General features: G+C 43.1%; 1 protein-coding gene across 2 annotated transcripts in view; it reads left to right on the forward strand.

The window, feature by feature from the left end:
* The first annotated feature begins 262 nt into the window (after positions 1-262).
* Positions 263-22,542, forward strand: part of LOC118789438 (SH3 domain-binding protein 4-A-like) — a 33,229-nt gene continuing 10,949 nt past the window's right edge. The window contains exons 1-3 of one of the 2 annotated variants that reach the window (XM_036545860.1): positions 263-372; positions 14,650-14,856; positions 15,086-17,448. In XM_036545860.1, coding sequence (XP_036401753.1) covers positions 14,736-14,856; positions 15,086-17,448 — 2,484 coding nt within the window. In that variant the 5' untranslated portion in view covers positions 263-372; positions 14,650-14,735. Of the gene's footprint in view, positions 373-2,941; positions 3,016-14,649; positions 14,857-15,085; positions 17,449-22,542 lie in introns of those variants that run through there. The other variant, XM_036545861.1, reaches the window with a different exon arrangement.

Here is a 22,542-nt window from a genome sequence, read left to right on the forward strand (position 1 = left end):
ATTTACCTAACACTAATTATACTAATTTGTTACACTGTCAATCTTCTTACAAACGGCATCATTGCATCTATATATCAAACTAATAAGAAAAAAATAGGAGGCAAAGACATCCCCACCACAAGCTACAGCCTTTCGCGACGCATGTTTCTAAATGTAATATGAAACTCCAATTGGATGACATCAGCGAAGCCATCGGTTCCCGTCCACTCCCTCGCAGTGACATCACCAGACTCCTGCTTTTCGCCAGCACAGTCTACTGAAGTCTCACAAAGGACTGGAGTAGCCGACGATCGCTAGGACTATTGACACGAAGACCGGTGCCCGCTTGGATGCATTCACGGCTACGAGACCACTTTACAGCAATTGACTCAGGTGATTAACGAAGATTTTCAACTTTAAAAATATATATATTTTTTAATGTGCTCCCGCGTTCGTGTGCAGTTCGAATCCTTACACAGTAGTTATACTGGGTAGTTCCGTTCAGTAAAAGCTGAGTGTTTTAGGTGTAGAATATTTGTTCGGAGCTCCGTGAGCTGGAACACATGTCTTTCTCATAATGTAATATGAAGCGAACTTCGCTGAATCAGTTTTGCCAACGCTTGTGGATTTGGGAGATGAATCTGACCATTAACTATTGTGTTTTGTACATGTTTGACGTCTAGCTAATGCACGTGTTTACTGTTGCAGTTAACCATGGGTACTTTCAGTGAATTCATGGAAATCTTAATGTAGGCTATATATCAGTCTAGTTTTGTATGGCAATATAATCCATTTGCACCGCGCCATCACTTTGCAGCATTGTTGCCATATAATCGTATTACCTATTTAGCCTACCAATAACTTCAAAAATGGGTAAAGTTATTCCGATACCGAATAACGGATCCATGTTCAGCAACTTTAACCAGCCTAGACTTTCTGCAACATTGCTGTCATTTTTAGCCGAATAACTTTAAATAAGGTTGTGGAGTTTATTACAGAATTGTTTTCCTCTGTGTGCATACGTTTTTTCCTCATTAAATTATTTCCATACGATTTCCGATTTTCCGAATTGTTTCAATTATATGATTATTATTCGCTAAGAATGTCGATATTTGTAATTTGCAGTATTAATACCGATGTTGAAAATTAGTCTACACGTTAATTAAAAGTGTAGTGTTTATAGAGAACCATCCCTCTTAATGATAAATTCCGACCTGACAGACATCTCGTGCGTGTTAGTCGTTACCATGGCAGAACTACACCCCCCGACCTGCACATTTCTTTAGGAATTTGAATGCAGTTGTGTTGCTCTAGCGATAACTTACTTGGCCCCTGGGTTGTAGTTCGTGCAAAAATAATTTCATATAGAATACCACACTTGCACTTTGCTCAATCGCGACTAAAAGCGGTGTTTCGACCACGGTTCTGCTACCTTCGATCAAAAATCTCCCAACAGCTCATTCGCTGTCAGAGGAGATAGCTTTGTCGATTGTTCCACGTTTTTATGACAGCGTATAGCGGTATGAATTGTTTCTACATTTTACAACCCAGCTGATGTTCCTGAAAGAGACAATGGGAAAATCTGTGCAAACTGCAACTGAAATTTAATAATGAACTGTTCTGTTGGCCATAAAAGACTTTTTTTGCGCAGTTGAAGTCAGTACAGCATGTCCGCGTCACTCAGATTCCGGTTCATACCGTGTTCTCACGACCAAATTTCCGTCAGTATTTCATTCTCTACAGGCTCTCCTACACGCAGCTGTCCCGGGTGGGCTATAAATACGATTACAGTTGGATTATGTTTTAAAACGAAACGTGGTAACCAACGTAGCGCTAGCAAGGATACAGTGAAGCCATTATTAATGGCATGTATTAGTTTTCTGTATGTACAGTTTCCCACATCACTGCACGTGTCTGCAGTGAAGATGATGGGAAAATAAAGCACTTAAAGGCGTCTCCAGGATTGCAGTGAAGTAAAACAAATGAAGATTTAACAATAATGATGTAATAGTAATAGTTTTATTTTAGTATTTGTGTAAAACTGTTCTAGATGTATTGGCTGACAGTTGTGGCCTTGTTCATTACCTGCTGTATGAAGGTAGCTGTGTAGCAGGTGATAGGACAGAGCCTCTAGAAACGTTAACCTGTATTTCTTAAAAGACCTTTTTATCCTTTCTCAAGGCATTGTGGCCATGCGTTTTGGTACAAGAAAGGAGATGGAAGGTCGTTGTTGGGGGTGTTTTGCACCCATGTCTAGAACTCATTCACTAGGCCCAAATTTATACTGAATAATTTATATGCTATGTATGTTTTATTTAGACTGCAGGGATGGAAAGAGGGAGTTTCTTTTTGATGGTACTTTCATAGAAAAGCGCCTTTTGGCATTTGCTTTATAGTTCATTTTCCAGACGATTTCTGGACACAAAAAAAGGGCTGATACCTCAGTGTAAGAAACAGTCACACTGACACTTAATTGATACATCAGGGTTTTGAAGGCACATTTTCAGTGGGTCCAGCCTCTGCAAAATTTTACCACACAATTTGATTGACAGCTGGATTGAAATAAGCACGTTGTGTAATGAATTAACATGTGATTGCAGATAAGCTGCTCTTGTGGTGACTTGACTTACCCTTCCCAATTCCCTAGACGGGGATGTGCGTGTTGATGCACGTTCCAGAATGTTGCATTTTGCATTCTGGTTGCAAGGGCAACCACATTTGAATAAATGAAAAAAAGATTTTGATGTAATGGGCACTGGCATACACTGCCGTCACCCAGCCTCACAGCCACTCAAATACCACATGTGTATAATGGATGTTTAAGGGAGAGGATGGCTGTTTGTTTCCTCCCAGTAGTTTGTACAGATTGTGGTACTGAATTCACAACTGTTATTCTGTGAAGTGACAATAACACTGATCAGCCACCTGAGTCATGTATTTTTTTTTCTTTATCGTGGGATTTTATCATTGGATTTGAATTTGGAAAAAGGGAATCAGATAGCAGGGGAACAGGGCGAACTGGAATTATAAATGGAGGTGAGCAGGGATACATGTGAAGAGGTCACTGACTCATTGAACCTAAACTCATCTGTCTTCCACAAATAGATTCAGCCCCCTGTCATTTTAACATGTCCCCCAACCAAGGAGTGGTTCTATGTTTGTCCTCTAGTCTTTTTCCATTACGTAAAGAATGAATGACTTCATCTGTGCATTCCTGACATTTTTATTTTTACTTTGTCCCAGACAAGCATTCTGTTGGCTATTTTTATCAAGGAGAAAAATTAGAAGGGGGAACCCACGGTTAAAGAAAACATTTTCTAATGCTCGAATGGCTGAAAATAGATTTCTAATTGCCATTCAAGGCAATTGCTTGGCGAGTGTTCCTGGCCCATGGCACCTGGGGTACACAGCCATAACATGATTTTACTATGCATCTAAGGAACTTGCTGTGTGGGCAAAAAAACTGATACAACTTACTGCTGTAATGTGGGAATCATTGAAACAAAACTGAACTTTATTGAGCCTATAAAAAGGGGCATTGGCAGCCCTGGCAAGGCTGGCAGCAGACACCTTTGGGATGTCTGTTATGTATCTGTAATGATATGGCACTCAGTGTTCCAGGTGGTTCCATACCTGAATCATTTATTTTGTTTTATAATGGTGTCTTTTAGCCCAGATGTGCCCACCAAGTGGATACGCATGCTGGTCTGGTCAACATGTGCTTCTGTCCCCCAGACAGAAGCACAAGTTGACTGAATGCCTCTTTTAATTCTTTTCATATTCATCTTTTTCTTTCTTAAGCCAACAATACTGAATGTCATCCTGCTGGGAATGAAGTGACTCGTTCTAAGGGGCGGTCTTGCTTGCTAGATTTCAAGTTGATTGAATTTGCTCAAAGAACAACCTCAGTTGCTTTTCAAGGTTGGTTTGTGTTGCACAGCTTGAGTGGCAGTTGTTTCTGTTATTATGGCATGGAATAATATAGTCATTCTCAGTCTAGGCAGCCACATGTGCATACCGTTTGTAGTTTTCAGAACATGATACGATTCTGTCTTCTTGGTCAAGAAATGCTCACCCTGTATCACATTAACATTCACCTCCATGTGTGATTCAAAGACATAGACCATTACATTACATTCATTTAGCAGACACTCTTATCCAGAGTGACTTCAGGCACAGTAGAACTTGAGTGTATCTGTTCAAGTTGAATGAGCAACAGTTAAAAAAAAAAAAAAAACAATCAGGAATCATGAAGCCCAAGAAATCAAACATCTGTCTACTCATGTCCCTTGGAGGCCTTGAGATGATGCCACTGTCTCCATCAAAGATGCTTCCCGCCCTGCCAGGGTAGGGGACATCAGCCTTGAGAACTGAAGAAACTGACACCTGATAATTCAGCCCTACCTTACCATCTACCTCGCCTGACACTTTCATGTCAGCAAAGTAATTACCGCTAGCTTGTGCTGCAGCTGCCCCTGCTCCTGGTCTTGGTCTGCACTGTGCTCTTCAGCACTGCAGAGTGGGGATTCACCTTGGACTCATGGACCTTAAACTCTCCCAGACTAAAGCTGTGTGAGCTCTCCAGGGAGCACTGCAGAGCCACCAGGGCAGCGTTTCCTCACATTCTGTTCAGCATCTCCTGTGAACATTTAGTTACACTCCTGGCAACACATTGCATTGTAATCATGGGAGACTGAGTGGTTTAAGTCTCAGACATCACAGGCCACTTACGGATTACACCACCGCGTGTGACTGTGTGCGTGTACGTGTGTGTGTGTGTGTGTGTGAGAGAGAGAGAAAGCACAGAGTGCACATTCACACCTATGTGTGTTGTTGACTTTCAACAAGAAAGAATAGCACCTGTGTGTATTTTTGAGAGAAAATAAGAGTGAGAGAGTGGTGTTGTATTATGTTGATGTTTGAGGAGCTTGTGTTGCCAAGTGGTGAGAGATCCTGGCCTCAGACAGGAAGTGTGACAGTGGATCGTGTGCGAGCTTATTATAGCCCTCACTTTTGACCGCTCCGTCTCTGTGTGGAGTGACCAGGGGGTTCCAGGATGCAGGCCGCTGGAGGGATTTGGGGCTTATCAGATAACTTTACTCACGCAGGGCAGGGTCAAGGCAGGCAGTCTCTGAGACATCGGTTCCAGGGCACGCCCAAACACTCACACCCACATTCATGCTTCCTGTTTCCTGTTTCCTGCAAGCATTGTGTGTCCTCCTCTGGGAGTGAAAGGATTACTAAACTGTGGGCTTGTACTCTGGTTGGTTCAAGGAGAAAACGAAACCCAGAGAAAGCATCACACTTATGTAGGCTATCGACTTAGTGCTAGCTTCATACAACTAGTGTTTTTCAGAAACTTATTTCTTTATCCAGAAAGAAAAGAAATATGTTAACATGAATTTAATTGCTAAATAATAACTTAATGCTCAACTACTGACCTCTTTTCAAACAGAATTTTTGAAAAGAATGTTTTCTTTACTTTTCTATCTTTACTTATCGGCCATGTATGGTGATGATTTATGATATGATTATAACAATAATTACAATAGAAGCCCTGGTGACATTTTAACGGCTCTGCATATTAGTGCATTGGGATTAAGTTGTACACAAACCTAAATGTTATGCTTTACTTATTACTATGTAGAACTGTGACTCAGTTCTAAAGTGCCAAAGCTACACTATGTGGCTTTATGTGTAAGCCTGAATGACACACAGTTTCTTTACAATCCCATGTGGAGAGAAATAACAAACAAGGCAGACTGATTCACAATGGAGGGGGATATGAAAGGCTTACATCTGGCAGTTCCTCCTCAGGAAGGCATTTCCTGTACCTCAGGCACTTCCTGTCCGGGGAACGACCCTCCCAGCCTCCCAGATCTGTAAACAGGGGTCAAAACTACCTCCGGGACAGCAGGCCATGTCTTCCCTTAGCGGCCCCGCCCCCCTGTTACCACCACCTCTCTTCTCTTCTCTTCTCTTCCCTTCTCTTGTTTTCTCCTCTAAGTAACGTGTTTGACCGGGGTTTTCTTGTACAGTCTGGCAGATGGAAGAGGTTAAGTATGTATGCCCATGGGGGTCTTACACAAGCACAGCATAGTGCATAATCCAACTGTTGGCTGTTTTTTATCCAGGGTCAGGTTTAGCCAAGGTTGCATTTACCACCGAGTTATTAAATAGCAAAGTGTCCTGGTTAGCGGTGGCTTATATTCCCCTAGCCAGGGGGAATCTTGGGTTGTGCACTGATGTCAAACCCTTGAGCTGGGTACTTAACCTAAATTGCTTCAGAAACTGTATTTATGTGTGTAAAATAAAATGTAGGCAATGTTAAACAGTGGCATCTGTTAATCACATTGTTATTATTATTCTTCTGACTATTGCTTTTTCAGAATCAAAAGTACATGATTTTCTATTGTTATTTTATGTTTATTTTTATCTTACCGCCTTAGGTGTTGTGTAATGCATTTCATGTCAGTACAAATTAACTATTTAAATAAGTGGCTAAAGCATCTGTTCAGTCTGGCACCAGCTGCAAAGGTGGCCAGGCCTAAAGTGCAGCTGTTGTCTGGGTTATCTCTCTTATCAGTGGCTGTGGAGATTTGCACAACAGTCAGACGGTGGTGGCAAAATGTCAGGAATTTGAATTAGTCTTCTAGACAGCACGCTCTGACTGGGTTCAGAACAGACGTCATTTGAAATGACAGGTGTCTTGCAGTGAAGTGTGTAGATTGCCAACATGCCCCATGGAGTGATGAGAGAACATCAGTTCAAGTAACTCCCGGGTGTTAAAAATGCATTTATTCCTCCCTGCACACGTCTGTGTAAGTGTTTTTTTTTTTTCCCGATGTGCTAAGTCAAGTTTGCTGTTTACTTCCATTAAAACCGAAGACAGTAAGATAGCTTTGTTGGTACAGGATAGCGGTGTCCATCAGGCATAAGTAGACTTCTCAGATTGATTAATCACTTGCATACACAGGTTGACCAGCCTTATCTTTTAATAAACTTGCATGTGAGATGAAGTTAGAATGCATTATCATGCCACATGAGACACTATGGTCCACTGCAAATTCTGCAGACAGTGCTGTTACACTTCACATAATCCCAGTGTCTTTGTTTAGTGTGTCTTTTAAATTGTCTTTTGTGTATTCTTCAGCATTTGAGTGTGACGGATATGGAGGGTTGCCAGATATAGACCTCTTCCAAATATACACTAAGAAGGGAATGTTACAGGGAAACTCACATTGTGCATTCTCACCCTCTATTTCAAGACTCGGTGCAAGGCCTCTCTCTCTCTCTCTGTCTGTCTCTCTGTCTCACTCTCTGACCTCCTGAATTTCTGACTAATCTGTAACTTCTTCACACAGAAACAATGAAGACTGCAGAGAGGTTCTTTTTTTCCATTCTTATTCAGGAGATTTTATGATAGCTGAAGCGAACGCGGTACTACATTAGAGAGGAGACATCTAATGACAAGTTCATGGGAAAAGCTTTTTTGGAAATTATCTGCTGCTGCTGTTTTGCTGCGGGTGCCCTTTCACCATAAAGCCCTGCAGTATCCAAAAAAAGAAATAAACCGTCACACTTGCAGTCCGTTTTAATAAGGGAAGTCATATCGTTTTGTTACATCAGCCTCAGAGAGGAAAACACTGCACTTGCTGTTTGTGATCGACTTTACCCTTCCCCATGGATTTACAGCCTTGTCTTTTGTCTTGAGCTTGAATGAATTCCACACTGCCCACATTCCGACACCTGATTACACTAAGGAAAGGAGCCGCCTCCACATAAAGACTCATGGGTAATTATATTGTTGCAGTAATAAAAACATTTTGACAAAATACCCTGAGGACAATGAACATGCCAGAGCAGCGCTGCAGGAGAATAGGAGACGTGTAGATGGTGGATGCCTTTTACAGTTCCTGTCTGGTGTTGTGCTTGTACAGAGAGCTTTTTTCTGGCCTGCCTCCTGTCTGTGCCTGTCTCCTGGTGTGTAGTGTATTAGTCGGGCTGCAGTCTGTCCAGTGCTCGGGTTAGGTTTCTTTATGCTCTGCTGGGCCCACCCTGCTTCCCGTTCCCAGAAACCCTGCCGCTGGCCTGTTCCTCAGGGCCAAGACTGGTGAGCGCAGAGTCAGTGCAAGGCCTCTCAAATTGCATGCCAAAGGAAATTACCACACACGTATATAAACTCACACACATGCACAAAAGAACATGTAGACATGCACACAGAAGTATGCATATACACACAGAGAGAAAAAACTCACAGTGTACTGACTGATTATAGTGTTATATCCCGCTTATGTGCAAGCAAACTATAAATCCTTCACGGATACAAAGGCATAGCTTTTCATGCATGCAGACACCATGCACACAGGCACACAGACCCAGACACGTACTGCGAGAGAAAGCTGGCAAAGTTCCTATCCAGCTTGGTTTGTGGAATAAAAGTTCCTTCCAAACCCATCCAGTGTTTTTCTGCTCATCTTGTGGTTTTTGGGGAAAAAAAGAGCCTGCCTGCTGGGTTGGGGTGGGAGGGGGTGCTGGAGGGGCGGGTTAGAATGCCATCGCTTTCCAACTTTTCTGGACCACAACAGCACACTCGTTCCGTGTTGTGTTTCATAATTAATGGAGGCTCTGCACAGCCCCAGACTCTCTGCTCCTGTAAAAAAAAAAAAATTATGAAGGCCCTCTTGTGAGAGAAGGTATTCAGAAGAGTGCCCTTTTCAGTTATCAGAATGCCTCCCTCGCCAGACGCAAGGCCGTAGCCGTGGAAACTGCTAGTGTGGTGGCTCTGAGCAGCGGGGCATGGGCGATTGGAGAGGCCATTAGCGACTGCCGAACTCCAGTTAATTATTGTGTTGTCTATCTGCGGAGAACAGATTTGGGCAGTGTAAGAACAGCAGCATTAATTTGTTGAAAGACTTTGTTTGAGGCCACGTTAATCCCTCCCCCTGAAACTCGCCCTGAATGCGGAATCACTTTCGGATCGCTCTGGGGGTGACATATGGATGCAAGGTATTAAAGTTTCATTTGCTAGAGTATGGCTAATTCTGTGGTGATTAGTTGTTGGGCTTATGGGCAGGACCCCTGCGAAGGATTCACACTGTGACTGTGTTATATTTTGGGGGCGGGGTGTGGGTGACAGTCACTTTTGCCAAAATTGGCATTGGGACAACCCCCTGCTGATAAGTCCTGGTGAGTAATGGACTACTTTTCCTCTGTCTTACCAACATAGCCCCAGCCAAACTATGCTTATTTTGTTCTGTAGTGTCCTCCAAGCCTTGCCATGTGTTAGGCACCTGCCATTTCTGTCCAAGGGTTCTGCTGGTCAGGGGAAGCACCACACATTGAGGGCTGGAATCATATAATAAGAAAAAAAAATAGTCCCTGGATTCACCCTTGTAGGCAGGATTATTAACCTTGGATACTGCTGCTCACTGGTCTTAATATTTTGACATTTATAATAATCTCATAAATAATTCTCATTTTCTATTATTATTGTTATTTTAATGATCTGAAAAAATTCCTCGCCTTTAACGATGTAGTTAACCTGTCTGTGATGAACTGAGGGCAAAGATGAGCACTGTAATATGAATAAGTCAGGATTAATTAATGTTTCAGGTAGATTCTGGGTTTATCCTGTCTTAGCCTCAGTTGAATTCTACGGATATTCTTCCATCCACTTGCACTGCTCACGTAATCTGAGCCAAGTGATGACGCATGGCTGTTTAATTTGATTTCATTCATTTTTATTCATATTTGTTATGAGAGGGCATGGCGTGAACTGTTTTCTCTTGTCAGATAAAGATGAACTATGATCATAACCACAATCCTCTGGAATTGTACAGCGCCTTGTATTGTAAAAGCACAGGGTTATTAAAGTTGCAGCAGTTCCACTGAGACCCATTCTCCAAGACTGGGGAATAGAAAATTAAGTGATTCCTGCTCTGAACTCTGAATTCATAAAAAAAGATTTGAGACAGTCCCTGTGCAATCACATGGGCTAAATTAACTGTTTATTTCATGAGGTAGTACCAAGGAGTCTGCGATTTCAGCCTGACAGCTCAACAATGCAGAAACAGTGTTTAGGCCTCCAGTGGGCCTCCCGCAACTGAGAAACTAGATGGGAATAAGACTGCAGCAAACCTCCTCAGATCCATCAAAAAGTCTGCAGCTGGAAAGTTGTTGCAATGTGCACAGGCTTCTAATTTATCATGTCTGCCCAAGGTATTGGTGGATTAATCTCCGAATGCCTTCATCTTAAGGTCCTCTTGATCTGCGGCAGTAGTGGTTGCGGCCCGGGGGATAGGGGAGGAATCATTTAGCGTGGTGCTGATTGATCTGGGTTTGTATCAAAGTGGATGGCACAACCCGCTTGTCAGTCCCAGGGTATTGATTTGCACATCCATCAGTGGTGCTCCCCCTGAGTCCTTTCCAGGGGAGGCAGAATCCTGAGGCTTGCACGGCGTACCGAGCACCCCACACTAGGAGAGGACTACACCCAAAGCCACCAGCAGAGAGGAGGTCTGTGGCCCTCTGTAATAAATGGTAACCAAGAGTCCTTGAATGACTCTTCTTGCAGTTTTATTGGATTGACAGTTTTTCCTGTCACGGAGCTGACAGCAATCCTGGGTTGTAAAATGGGCTTGGGGAATTTTATTTGCTGAGATTAGTGGTGTCAGAGACATTGCATGATACAGTTCAGAAGATGTGACTGCTAATCGATAGAAGTAATCACAGTATTAAGGAACATCATCAGTTTTGTGTATCCCCTGTATAACATACTTCCACCTTAATTGGTTTTAAGTGTATTTATTTACTGGATGCAGTGGTCCCACTTGAGTATGAAAGTGCAAAGGGTTTGGGTGAAAGAATATGTAAATGCACAAGTACTGTTAGCCTGATATTTTAAATAGAATACAGATGTTGATATTTCAAAAAAAGATATGTTTTCCTTTGTGTAACTCTTCCTTGAAACTCAACTACATGGTGTGTAAGTATATGTCTTCCTTCATCTGAGCTTCTGTAACGTATTGTTATGTCAAAATGGTAATAATATTAACACCACAAAAAAGTCTGTATGCAAGTTGTGAACATTTCTTGGCTTGCTATATTAGATGCAGTAACTTTTATCCTATCTTTTTTATCCTACTGTATAATACCTAAGCGGTCCATATAAATAAGTGAACCCCTCCCTGGGATAGTCCAGCTGGCATTGCTAGTATCTCTGCATGGTACCCCCCTCCCCGCTGGCCTTACAAAATGAAAATACTGGGATATCAGCACAGATAAATAGCTTCACATCTCCCTGAAAAAGACCCCTGTCATGACTTGACAGTCACGTGAAATATGGATTAAACGTAAAAAGGCTTCACAGAAGATTTTGGAGCTTGTTTGTTACAAACTCCAGGCTGGGTTACAGTAATCCATTTCAGTCTCTTGGCAGGAAGCGGTAACAAGTAACAAGGGTGGCTGGGCATGCACATGGGCCCAGTGTGTTTGTGTGGATGCGTGTCCGGTGTTGGGACAAAAGCCCAAGCAAAGCCATTCAATCGCATCAAAATGCATTACACAATCTCAGAACCGTGGGCCCCACAAACAAAGGCCGCACAAGGCAGTGCTCAGCTCATGTGTCCTCATGCCACACTGGTTTATGGGTAAAAAAAAAAAAAAACGATGACCAACACCACGTCAGAGCTCCATCACAGGATTTGCTTGCGTCTTCCATGTGACTGCGAACACCTCCGGGAAGCAGTGTAAACAATGCACTATTCATCCAACTTTTCCTCTCTCATAGTTGGAGGAGGATGTGCCCAATTGATTTTAGCTGTGTGAAGTGATTTTCTGATTTCAGCTGTGCTAATATGGTTTTCAAATCCATAAAACTAAAGGCTTATTGAATTATGGGCTATTTGGAATGTGCATTATGGTTTTCAGTCATCTAAAGCAGTGGGCCAAATCTTGGATTTCACAGAGTAGAACCATAATGTACCATAAACCTTAAAATTACCAAATGTCTTTGGCTTTTCTGTATAGTACTTCCTGTATACAGTACCAATAAAATAACAGACATTCTGATTCATGTCAAGACTAACTGGTAACAGATCATATCCAGACATAGATATGTATGTAATATTTGTTATTTCAGTTCAGTCTTTAAATGTAGATTTGTGCAGTGACTATATTAACAGGTGAAAAAAAACTGCCTTTTAAAACAGCAGACCTGATATATTTAATAGGCTAAATGCTACTGTAAATGAAAACATCTTCCTTTTCACTGTCAGCTGCATTTAAAAAGATATTTTAACCAATTGGAAACCCTAGATTCCAGTTACAGGTGGGCAAGGTCCCTAGGATGGTGCTTTAGGCAATAATCTCTCTGCGTTGTCAAATTGGTCATACTCTCCATGATATCCGCAAATATGTGACCGTCTTCCTCTAGCCCCCTCATTGGCAACTCATTTGAGCATTTGCTGTGGTCATCTGTGGCAGCTCCCCACAGGACTTCAGTGAGGCAGTGAGGCTACAGAGTGCTGAGATGGCAGGAACAGAGAGGGGGGGTGATAAGATTGCCCTGGGTTTGGCTTGGCATTCACACTCCGTGGCCTTATTACCTTGCCTGTCCCTGCTTGGAGGGAAGTGGGATGGCTGGTAAAAGTTACTTTTACCGTTTGATCATTCTCCGCATGATACACTATAGGGCTCTGGGGAGTGATCTGGAAGGGAGGCAGGCTAGATGAGTTGTGACCCTCCATTGAGTTAGTGCCAAACATCTGCCTAATTACACAAGAGATGGTGTTTTGTGTTCCTAAGGAATCATATACTTATTAGATTCCAGGCGATGGGCTGTAATAGCTTGGTTATTTTCTGTTTTAATTTGTTAAGAAGATTCTCCTTTTGTTTAAACCAGTGATTTCTCCCTCTCCCTTGTGATATGTTGTGTTTGGGGTACCTTAAAATTCCCACCTTGTGAGGGAATTTTTATTATCTCTTCTCTACTAAAGCCTCAGCCCTGCTCAAAAGAGCAACAGGGAAAAATTTTAGTTGGCGTGAAATATAGGCTGAGATTTCATCTGTTTCCCTTTATTCAAGGTTTTATAGATATGATTGAACATTTTGATTGCCTACTGCCTTGTGATAATATTGGATTGGAGGCAATAAAGTTAAAAAGATTAAACTCTATTTCAGTTGAAATTGTAAGCAATATCTGTATTTCAGAAAATATTTAAATGTGTAAATGGTTAGCTGTATGATGTAATATAGCTATATAACAGCTACCTATGCATGCGGTAAGAGTTTGTGTGATGATCAAGGGAGAAACGACTTGTTGCAGAGAGTTAGAAATCAATTGTCTGTGCATACATTAGACAGGGGAAGTGTCACACAATAATATTGGAGCATGGCTTTTTTGGAGGAAAATTGAGATTTCTCTGGTGTGAAACCAGCTTCTAGCTTTTCAGTATGCATATGTAGTACAGCGTAAAGCAAGGAACCGCATATTAAATTCTATATATTCAGTGAAGTTACCCTTTAAAGAATAGCTTGGGGATTTCGGATTTTAAACATCAGGGCTTGTGCAATCATTGAAGGACATTCGAGACAGCTTTCATTTCAAAGACAAAAAAAAGCTAACCCTTGAGTATTTTATTCTGACTCATGTCCTTACAGGAAGGGTATTCTTGGCTGAAGTACAAAGGAATATATGATCGCAGGAACGATTGGGCGTTGAGGAGAGATTCAGTCTTCATGGTCCAGTGCCTCTGAAGCTGGCTTTGTTTCTGTAATGATACGTTTTGACATTTTAAGAATAATTACCGCTGTGAATTACATAGTTGGGGGAATGTAATATGAACAGCTTCACCCTGGGACGTAGCACGGATGGGCCAACGAAGGAAGAGAGGTGTTTATTATTCCAGTTGAAGTCAGGGGGTGTTTGGTATCTGTCGGAATTTCATTCGTTCTCGTTTCTAGCCATAGCTTCTCCTTGAGAAAAGCCTTGTCAGGACATGAACCAGTTTCCCTGTGAAATTTAAGACGCAGGAGGTTTTTCTTCCTTTCTTTCATCCTTTCTTTTAAGTTCTGACCACTAAACACAGGGGCCTGGATCACTTTCTGTCCATACTTTCAGCAGGCTCCCTGTGTGGAAAAAATAGAATATTTTTGCAGATTTTGGGCCATGCTGCTGTTTTGAGTTGCACTGTCACATTGATTACATTATGATGCATAGTAATAGATGACATTATTAGATGACATCATAGCCATAGTAATTGTACAACTTCACAAATGTAAGTTTCAAAGCAGAGGATAGAACCTCTCAGATGTTGATGTTGAAACAAACAATAACTGAAGACCTCAAAGCAAGTTTAAACATTTCAATCATGTATTTTCAATCAAATGTTCTGTCCATGTTTTGATGTAACAGGCTTGCTGTTGTACATCTTTAAGTACCCTATTTTACATTTTAAGCATTCACTGTGGAGCACAGAGCATGCAGGTCTGCGGAGAGATAAGCTCTCCACCCACACTTTTAATCTCTGTAAGTGTTTTTGTCTTAATTGTCTTTGTAAGCAAGATTACAGCCTGCTTCAGGGGGTTTATGGGGATGTGTCAAGTCTCTGTAGTAAGGCTGTCTGCTGTAGCTAACCGGGATTTCTCCCTGTGCTTCTGTGCCTCCAGATAAAATGAAAAACCACCGATGACTGATTGTCATCGTTGGTGGAATGGACCTGGAAGCATAGCCTGACCCGGGGAGAAGAACCAACATGGCCGCCCACCGAATCCGAGCAACAAACAACAACAATGCACTTCCTCGCTGCAAGTCTGAGGGGACTCTCATTGACCTCAGCGAGGGAATTTCTGAGGCCAGCCTCACAGATGTGAAAGGTCAGTGCGGGCAGTCTTGTCACTGTGCTTTCATGAATTCTCAGTGTGGCCTTCATAAATCATCAGCTTCTGAATACCTCACGATTTAATCAGAAATTAAACTGTTTTATTGTAGTAAAATAATGAAAAATCACAACTAAATAGAACTAGTTTGGGACAGAAGTGAGACTGTTTTTATTAAATGTGAGCAAGTCCTGTCTAATTCCTGTCTTGTTCCTTACATTTGCAGTGCCTTCTCCCAGTGCCTTAAGACTGGACACCACAGCCTCATTTGGAACGGCCCGGGAAGTCGTTGCCATCAAGGATTACTGTCCCTCCAGCTTCACCACTTTGAAGTTCTCCAAGGGGGACCGCCTCTTCGTGCTGGACACGTCGGGGGGAGAATGGTGGTATGCCCACAACAACACAGAGATGGGTTACATCCCTGCAGCCTATGTTCAACCAATCAACTACCGGAACTCCTCACTCAGTGACAGCGGGATGATAGACAATCTCGGGGAAGGATCAGAAGAAGGAGCCAAGGAGCTGGACCTCCTTGGGGAATGGACAGGGGTGGCCCCAAAGCCCATTATTGCCTACGACAGCAATCCCTTCACCAACCGCACCTCCACTAACCCTTTCCTCAATGGGGCGCTGGACCAGAACAGTAATGAGAAGTCCATGCGTAACACTGTGGACCTACTGCTCTTTGACACTCCGGTGCCCGCTGTCTCCAACTCCACCACCAGCACCGCTATCACAGCCAATGGCTTCAGCAGCAGCATCTTTGACTTGGCCCCCACCAGCCCCAACCAGGAGGTCCTGCATACCCTCCGCAAAGACAACCCATTTTTCAGGAGCAAACGGTCCTACAGTTTGTCTGAGCTGTCCATCTTGCAGGCTAACTCCAACGCTCCTCCGGCCTCCTCCAGTTTCTTTGGTGGCCTAAAAGCTCCATCCCCTGAGCAGTTCCAGAGCAGGGAGGACTTCAGGACTGCATGGCTGAACCACAGGAAGCTGGCACGTTCCTGTCATGACCTGGACTCCCTGGGACAGAACCCTGGCTGGGGTCAGACGCAGCCGGTGGAGACTAACATTGTGTGTAAGCTGGACAGCTCTGGAGGTGCTGTGCAGCTGCCAGACACCAGCATCAGTATTCACGTCCCTGAGGGTCATGTAGCCCCAGGGGACACCCAGCAGATTTCCATGAAGGCTCTGCTGGATCCCCCGCTGGAGCTCAACAGCGACCGTTGCACCACCGTAAGCCCGGTTGTGGAGGTCAAGCTAAGCAACATGGAGGTCAAGACATTCATCACCCTCGAGATGAAGGTTTCGGTGGTGGTGAAGAAGGAGAGCCGGCAGGTGGCAGAGGTGATATGCGTCCGAAGCGACTGCAAGGAGGGTCCATACTCTCCGATCCCCCAAGCCTACGTGTATGGAGACACGGTGCAGGTCCAGCTGGATAACCTGGAGCCTTGTATGTACGTAGCCGTGGTAGTACAGGCCCAGAACCTCTCCTCAAACTCCACAGTCTGGGACCACGTTCTGAAGAAGGTGACCCTGGGCGTCTATGGGCCCAAGCACATTCACCCTTCCTTCAAGACAGTGGTGGCCATTTTTGGGCATGACTGCGCCCCAAAGACATTGCTGGTGAGTGAAGTTGGGAAACAGGCCCACTCTGCTCCACCTGTAGCTCTACAACTGTGGGGAAAGCACCAGTTTGTCTTGGGGCGACCGCAAGACCTGCAGGTTGGCGTGTACTCCAACATGTCCAACTATGAGGTCAAAGCCAACGAGCAGGCTAGGATGGTGAGGGGCTTTCAGCTGAAGCTGGGCAAGGTAAGCCGGCTCATCTTCGTGATTTCCTCACGGAATGCAGAGGACATTTCAGACTTCACTCTGCGAATTCAAGTCAAAGATGACCAGGACTGCATCCTGGCACAGTTTTGTGTCCAGACACCTCAGCCCCCTCCTAAAACGGGGGTACGGACGACAGGCCAGAGAAGATTCCTGAAGAAGAAGGAAGTTGGAAAGATTATTCTGTCACCACTGGCTATCACCACCAAATACCCAGTGTTTCAGGAACGCTGCATCACAAACTTGAAATATGGCAAACTGCTTAAAACAGTGATCAGACAAACCAAGAATCAGTACCTCTTGGAGTATAAGAAAGGGGATGTGATTGCACTGCTTAGTGAGGAGAAGATTAAACTCAAAGGACAACTGTGGACCAAAGAGTGGTACATCGGATACTATCAGGGCAAGACTGGGCTTGTCCATGCAAAAAACGTTCTGGTCGTGGGGAAAGTCAAGCCTATATATTTCTGTGGGCCAGATCTCACCACAACCATGCTGCTGGAGCAGATCTTGAAGCCTTGCAAGTTCCTCACCTACATCTATGCCTCAGTGAGGACAATACTGATGGAGAACATTGGGAACTGGAGGGCTTTTGCCGACGCCCTCGGCTACACAAACCTGCCTCTGACGTACTTTTGTCGGACAGAGCTGGACAGCGAGCCTGAGCGGGTGGCCTCCGTCCTAGAGAAGCTCAAGGAGGATTGCAATAATGCAGAGAACAAGGAGAAGAAGTCTTTTCAGAAGGAACTTATGACCGTAAGTACCAGTTTGAGTGTGTGTGTGTGCGCTTGTGCATATCAGCGGGTTTGCCTCAGCCTCACTTAAGCACTCCTGTGGGGCTTGGTTCCTCAAAATGGAGTGAGACGGTAGTTGCAGCAGTCCCTTATCTGACTTGTGCTGCTTACGGCTATGGTTCAGAGAGCTAATTCTGCCGTGAGTGCAGGAGATAAGTACTGCATGGCCTTTGGGTTTGTTGGGCTGTGGGAGTTGTGAAGCGCAGCAAAATGTTTTGGTAGAACACCCCCCTCACATGAACCACATCGGCTAAGAAATGAACGCTTACACGAGGCTCGTTGGGCTCAAAATAGGTCTGTAAGTTTATTTGCTCTCTTTGTTTAAAAAACCTGCGCTGTCTGTAGATATTCCTAAGGACCATATACTGACAGCATCATGCGGCAGACTGACAGTGCGTTCGTTCCTGCTGACCGCATCGCAGTGGTATACTTTTTGTTTTTTGTCATGCAGCAGTAGTGTTAAGAAAGGAGGCTGTCATTTTGGTGCCCTCGGATTGCATCATAAGCAGTCACGGTTGGGATTGGCCGCCCCAAGCGGGACTTATGTGTCCGTGTCGCCAGACTCGGTCAGAGGGTTTTGTTAGCATCTGCATTATTCAGCTCTAGTGTCTCGGAGGGCTGTAGTGAGGGTATCATGACTAGCATGAAGGAGCAGGCATGCCGCCCCTGTGGCCATGAATAGAACATAAACAGAGATAATGGCCCCCTGTGAGGTTTTGTGCACAGTGGAGCTGTTAAGGAGAAATTTGTGGCAGCCTAGACTGCAATGACCTCCTCTCCCCCTTCTTCCATCCCTTTTTCACAAGGAGGGAACTCTGTGCTGTAATCTGCCACTAGCAGAACAGGCAGCAGTTCTTTGTACTTGAATCTGTTGAGAGACTCTGTCTGGAAAGCAAAGATTGACCCTTTTTTTGAAATCATGGCAATCTTTTCTTAAGCAGCCAATGCACTGATTGTGTAGTTGATTGCAAAAAATGTCTCAGGTTGATTTGAAAGTGTCTGCATTTTCGCTTGCTTGTGCGTTACAGTAAATTGTTTTTGGTAGTCATTGTGCATAACTTCAGGAGTTAAGCCCGCTGAGGACAGGGTAAAGAACAATCTGCAGTGTTCTTAGTTGCTGCTTCTCTTTGACAGCTTTGTTATTGATTTTTCTCTGTTCTCTCCTTCGGTTTGTTTAGAGGCCATTGGCACATAACCTGGAGCCCTGACTTAAGGCAGCTATAATTTATGTGCAGTCTGCAACATCAGTTGCAAACATTTACAGACACAAAAGCATATTGACATGGGGAAAAATGTACTTAAAATTAGCCGGAGGTATATGACATAGATCTTATAATTTACTCTTGCTGGATTATGTTCTGTGCCATTATGTTGGCAGTAGAGATACAATGCCTGAGAGGTCTTTGATTTTTTTTTTTTTTGCTACATTGATTTTAAAAAGTGCTTTTGGGTCAAGCTGAAATTTCACAAATGAAATTACATTGATCTGAAGGAAATTATTTTTTGTTGCCTTGATGAGTTGAATCAATGAAGACAGCTACCTAGAAATGTGGTCTTCTTACAGCCTTTCTCTTTGTCATGATTTTGGGTTTTGGGAGCATTTTAAACTCCTGTAGGATATTCTTGGACAATACATACATCATACAGAAGGCCTTGGTGTGGTATTTTTTGTTACACCAGGCCAACAAATTAAGGACTAGAATGAAAGCACTCTGCCTGTTAGATGCTGTTTTTCAAAACTGAAATTATGCACTTTGTAAGGATGTTTGTAACATTTAGCTATACATTAGGTTGATATTACACCACCTAAATTACGTTTATAAGCATTTAGAAATGACAATTGTTTGCATTAAATACATGTATGATAATGGATTTTAAAACTTGATCTCCAAGAGTATACTTTCTGCAGATAGAAACATTTATTTGTAGCCTCCCGCAATCCTGAAAAGTCCTGCTGTCTGCCATCAGATGTAGACATGGAGAAGTAAAGGGTACAAACCTCAAGGTAAAAAGTAAAACTTCTCAGAGTGCAAATGACATAAAATCTACCTACTAACAAAGTGTTTGTGAAAATGACCAGAGATTCACTCACCCATAATTACAATATTGCTGATGTTATTTTTAAGTGTGCTCATTGGTCTAATTGGTCTACTAAACTGTTGGTAGACTAGCTTGCCAGGGTAAATATTTATTCTGATCGCCTGCATGGTGCATGTATGTTTATGTTAAGTCCACTGGCAGTTAATATTGCTTCAATACAGTTACAGTTACCACTTTCTTCTCATCTCATTTCTTCTGTTGTCCTCATATTCAGTAGTCAAAACATACTGACACCTGCTGATGACAATTTGTGTATAAAATATGTCTTGTAAGTGTACAGAAGCTGAGTTATCATTCTCTATTGTACATTTTACATTTTATTTATTTTTTGTATTCTCTGACTTTATTGAAACATGCACACTGAAGGCTTAGACACTTTAATCTAAGGACAAAGACGGTCAATCCTTTGCTGCTTAATGGCACAATGAGAAACAATGAAGCACATTCCATCGAACATGTTCATCACCCTGCAAATGTACATAGCTCCGAGTCTGGCGACAGAGGTCCCGAGTGGAAGTTCACTTGATTTCCATGCCCTCAGTGAACCCTTGCTGGAAACACATGATGGCTTGTTTATGTGTCTTGTTGAGGTTTTCATTCGATCTTCTTTTGCCATGACTTTTCAGCTTTGACTTTTGACTTCCATTTTATGCATTTTTTCTGACACATGAATGATTATAATAAGAGTAAAGACGATTATCAAAAAAGGAGAGAAGAAGCAAATGTCATTCTGTTTGAAGTTGCCGTTATTATTCAGCCCATGAAAACACGCGGCACCGCATGTGAAGCCGAACTTGCCTACAGCAAATTACTTGAATGGGGAGCTGCCGGTGTTGTGTAGACAGCCCTATTTTGAATGTGGTGTTTGTGTTTGTCAGCATTGTGGTGTGTGGGGCTTTAGCTTAATCACTTGAGAAACAGTGTGTCATGCCCTGTCAGGTCAGCATGGGACATATAAGCTAGAAAAGTGTGTGGGGGGGGGGGAGGGGGGCATGATTTATGACCCTACTCTACAGCTGTCAGTAGGCAACAGGTACTGTGCAGAAGACAACAGCTAACAAGCCCTCACCCAAGAAGTGTGTGAGGGTGTGTGATTACAGTCGATGCGGTCTTTGCTGAGAATATTCTTAGCTTGCTTTGAGGCCAGGGGTGTCATTAAGGGACACTGTAAGTATATCATTTTTGCAGCTGGTGTTAGTGTCTGTTTTGTCTGAATAGTGACAGGGAATGAGGGGACAGAGACAAGAAGGAGACTGCTGTGGAGCAGGGCACTGAGGACAAAACTCCGCATGGCTTCCAAAGTTATTTGCAACAGCAGCAATTGTCACATTTTTACATATAAAGGAATCATGTAATGCAAACAATTTTAGGGATGGGTTGGCTCATAAGTACGGATGGATTTACTTTGTAGTTTGATAGAAATCAGCAAGCATTGCCATAGAAATCAAGCCTAACTAGATGATCATGGAGCAAAGGAAAAGTTGCATGTTGAGGGGGTTTGGTGCAAGAAATGCCATTGGCTGATTCAATGTGGCTTTTGTTTTTTTACAAACCAAGTGAAAATTGCCCATTGATGTGGACGGACAGTCACTGGGTAGTTACTCCCACTGCAGTGTCACTCACTGTGAGCCATACCTTACCTCTCATTCCAATCAGCATCTCCAATAGTCCTCTATCACTGTGCAAATGGCTTCAGACTCACAGAGCAGCTGAGGTCTCGTATCATGGAGCCCTGATATGAAAGCGATGGTCACGACCCTCTGAAAAATAAAAATTAAATATTTTTTAAAAACATGATTGTTGTGACTGATATACAGTGCAATCTGAGATTTCTTCCAGCAAGGCAACATTGTGAGAAAGAGGCAGGTGGCGTGTTGAGAATGAGCGTTCTGTGTGAAACGATAGGCTAACATGTTGGCCGATCTCATTGTGCTGGATGTGTTTTCACAGTGCTGTAATCATATGTTTCAAATTACCCTTTAACCATCGTCTTTTTTGCATGTACAGCCACTCTTCATAAAGAAAAAAGAAAGCATAACATCAATAGTCTGATAAAAACTAGTCCAAATAATTTTTCAGAAGTGAAATCGATGATAGCGACAGCCATCCTTCCAAGACAAAATTGTTGCTTTGAAAATTACAGTCAGTTAATTATCTCCCGAGCCTCCAGTTGTGTCTGTGCCTTTCTCTTGACCGTGACAGCGCCAAGCTATTTGCCGAGATGCCTTTTGAAGAAGAGACTCGTCAGTGTATTTTTAGAAGTGAGGAAAGGAAATCAAAGGGATTGCATATTTGACTGAGAGGAAGATGAAAGCTTTGGCGACTGGGCTTTAAATTCATCCTTTGTTGGTGTAAAGGAGGAAGAAATGATTATTCACATATATTGTGGAAATGAGCAGACACTCCACACGTTTCACAACATAGTTTTTTTATTCCTTTTTCTCTCTTTTAAACTGTCTGTTACTATAAATCCCACAAGGCATCTGACTGCTTGCACTTCGACCAACCTTGTGGCAACGCTTCAGCTGGGTGGGTGTGTGCTGTTAATTAATGGATGCATTGAGACTACTAATGTGGGTATCTGGAGTAAGCAGCCATCGTGGATCACTTTTTGCGCTCCCACAGTGGCAGTAAGTCCAACTCGTATGGTGTGATAAATTCATGGCAGTGGGGGGGTTTACGGTTGGCTTGGGGTGTAGTGGGTAATTTCTGCGGTGACAGTAATCTTGGACGTAGCTCAGTTTCCTTGTACAAAGTCTCTCTGCTGAGAAGAAAATAAAAATGAGATGAACTTCAGAATGTCAAAATACTAGGAGCTAGCATGGCAGAAGCAGCTCTGGCACCTGAAGGGAAACTTAATTATACATTACTTTGCTTTAGAAACAGTTCAGTTCGCCTGACCTTTTGTGGTGCCTCTTTACTGGCCGACTGTCCCAGTCTCCCTGCAGTGTCAGTA

The sequence above is a fragment of the Megalops cyprinoides genome, chromosome 14 (genome assembly GCF_013368585.1).
Source record: "Megalops cyprinoides isolate fMegCyp1 chromosome 14, fMegCyp1.pri, whole genome shotgun sequence".
Lineage (NCBI taxonomy): Eukaryota > Metazoa > Chordata > Actinopteri > Elopiformes > Megalopidae > Megalops > Megalops cyprinoides.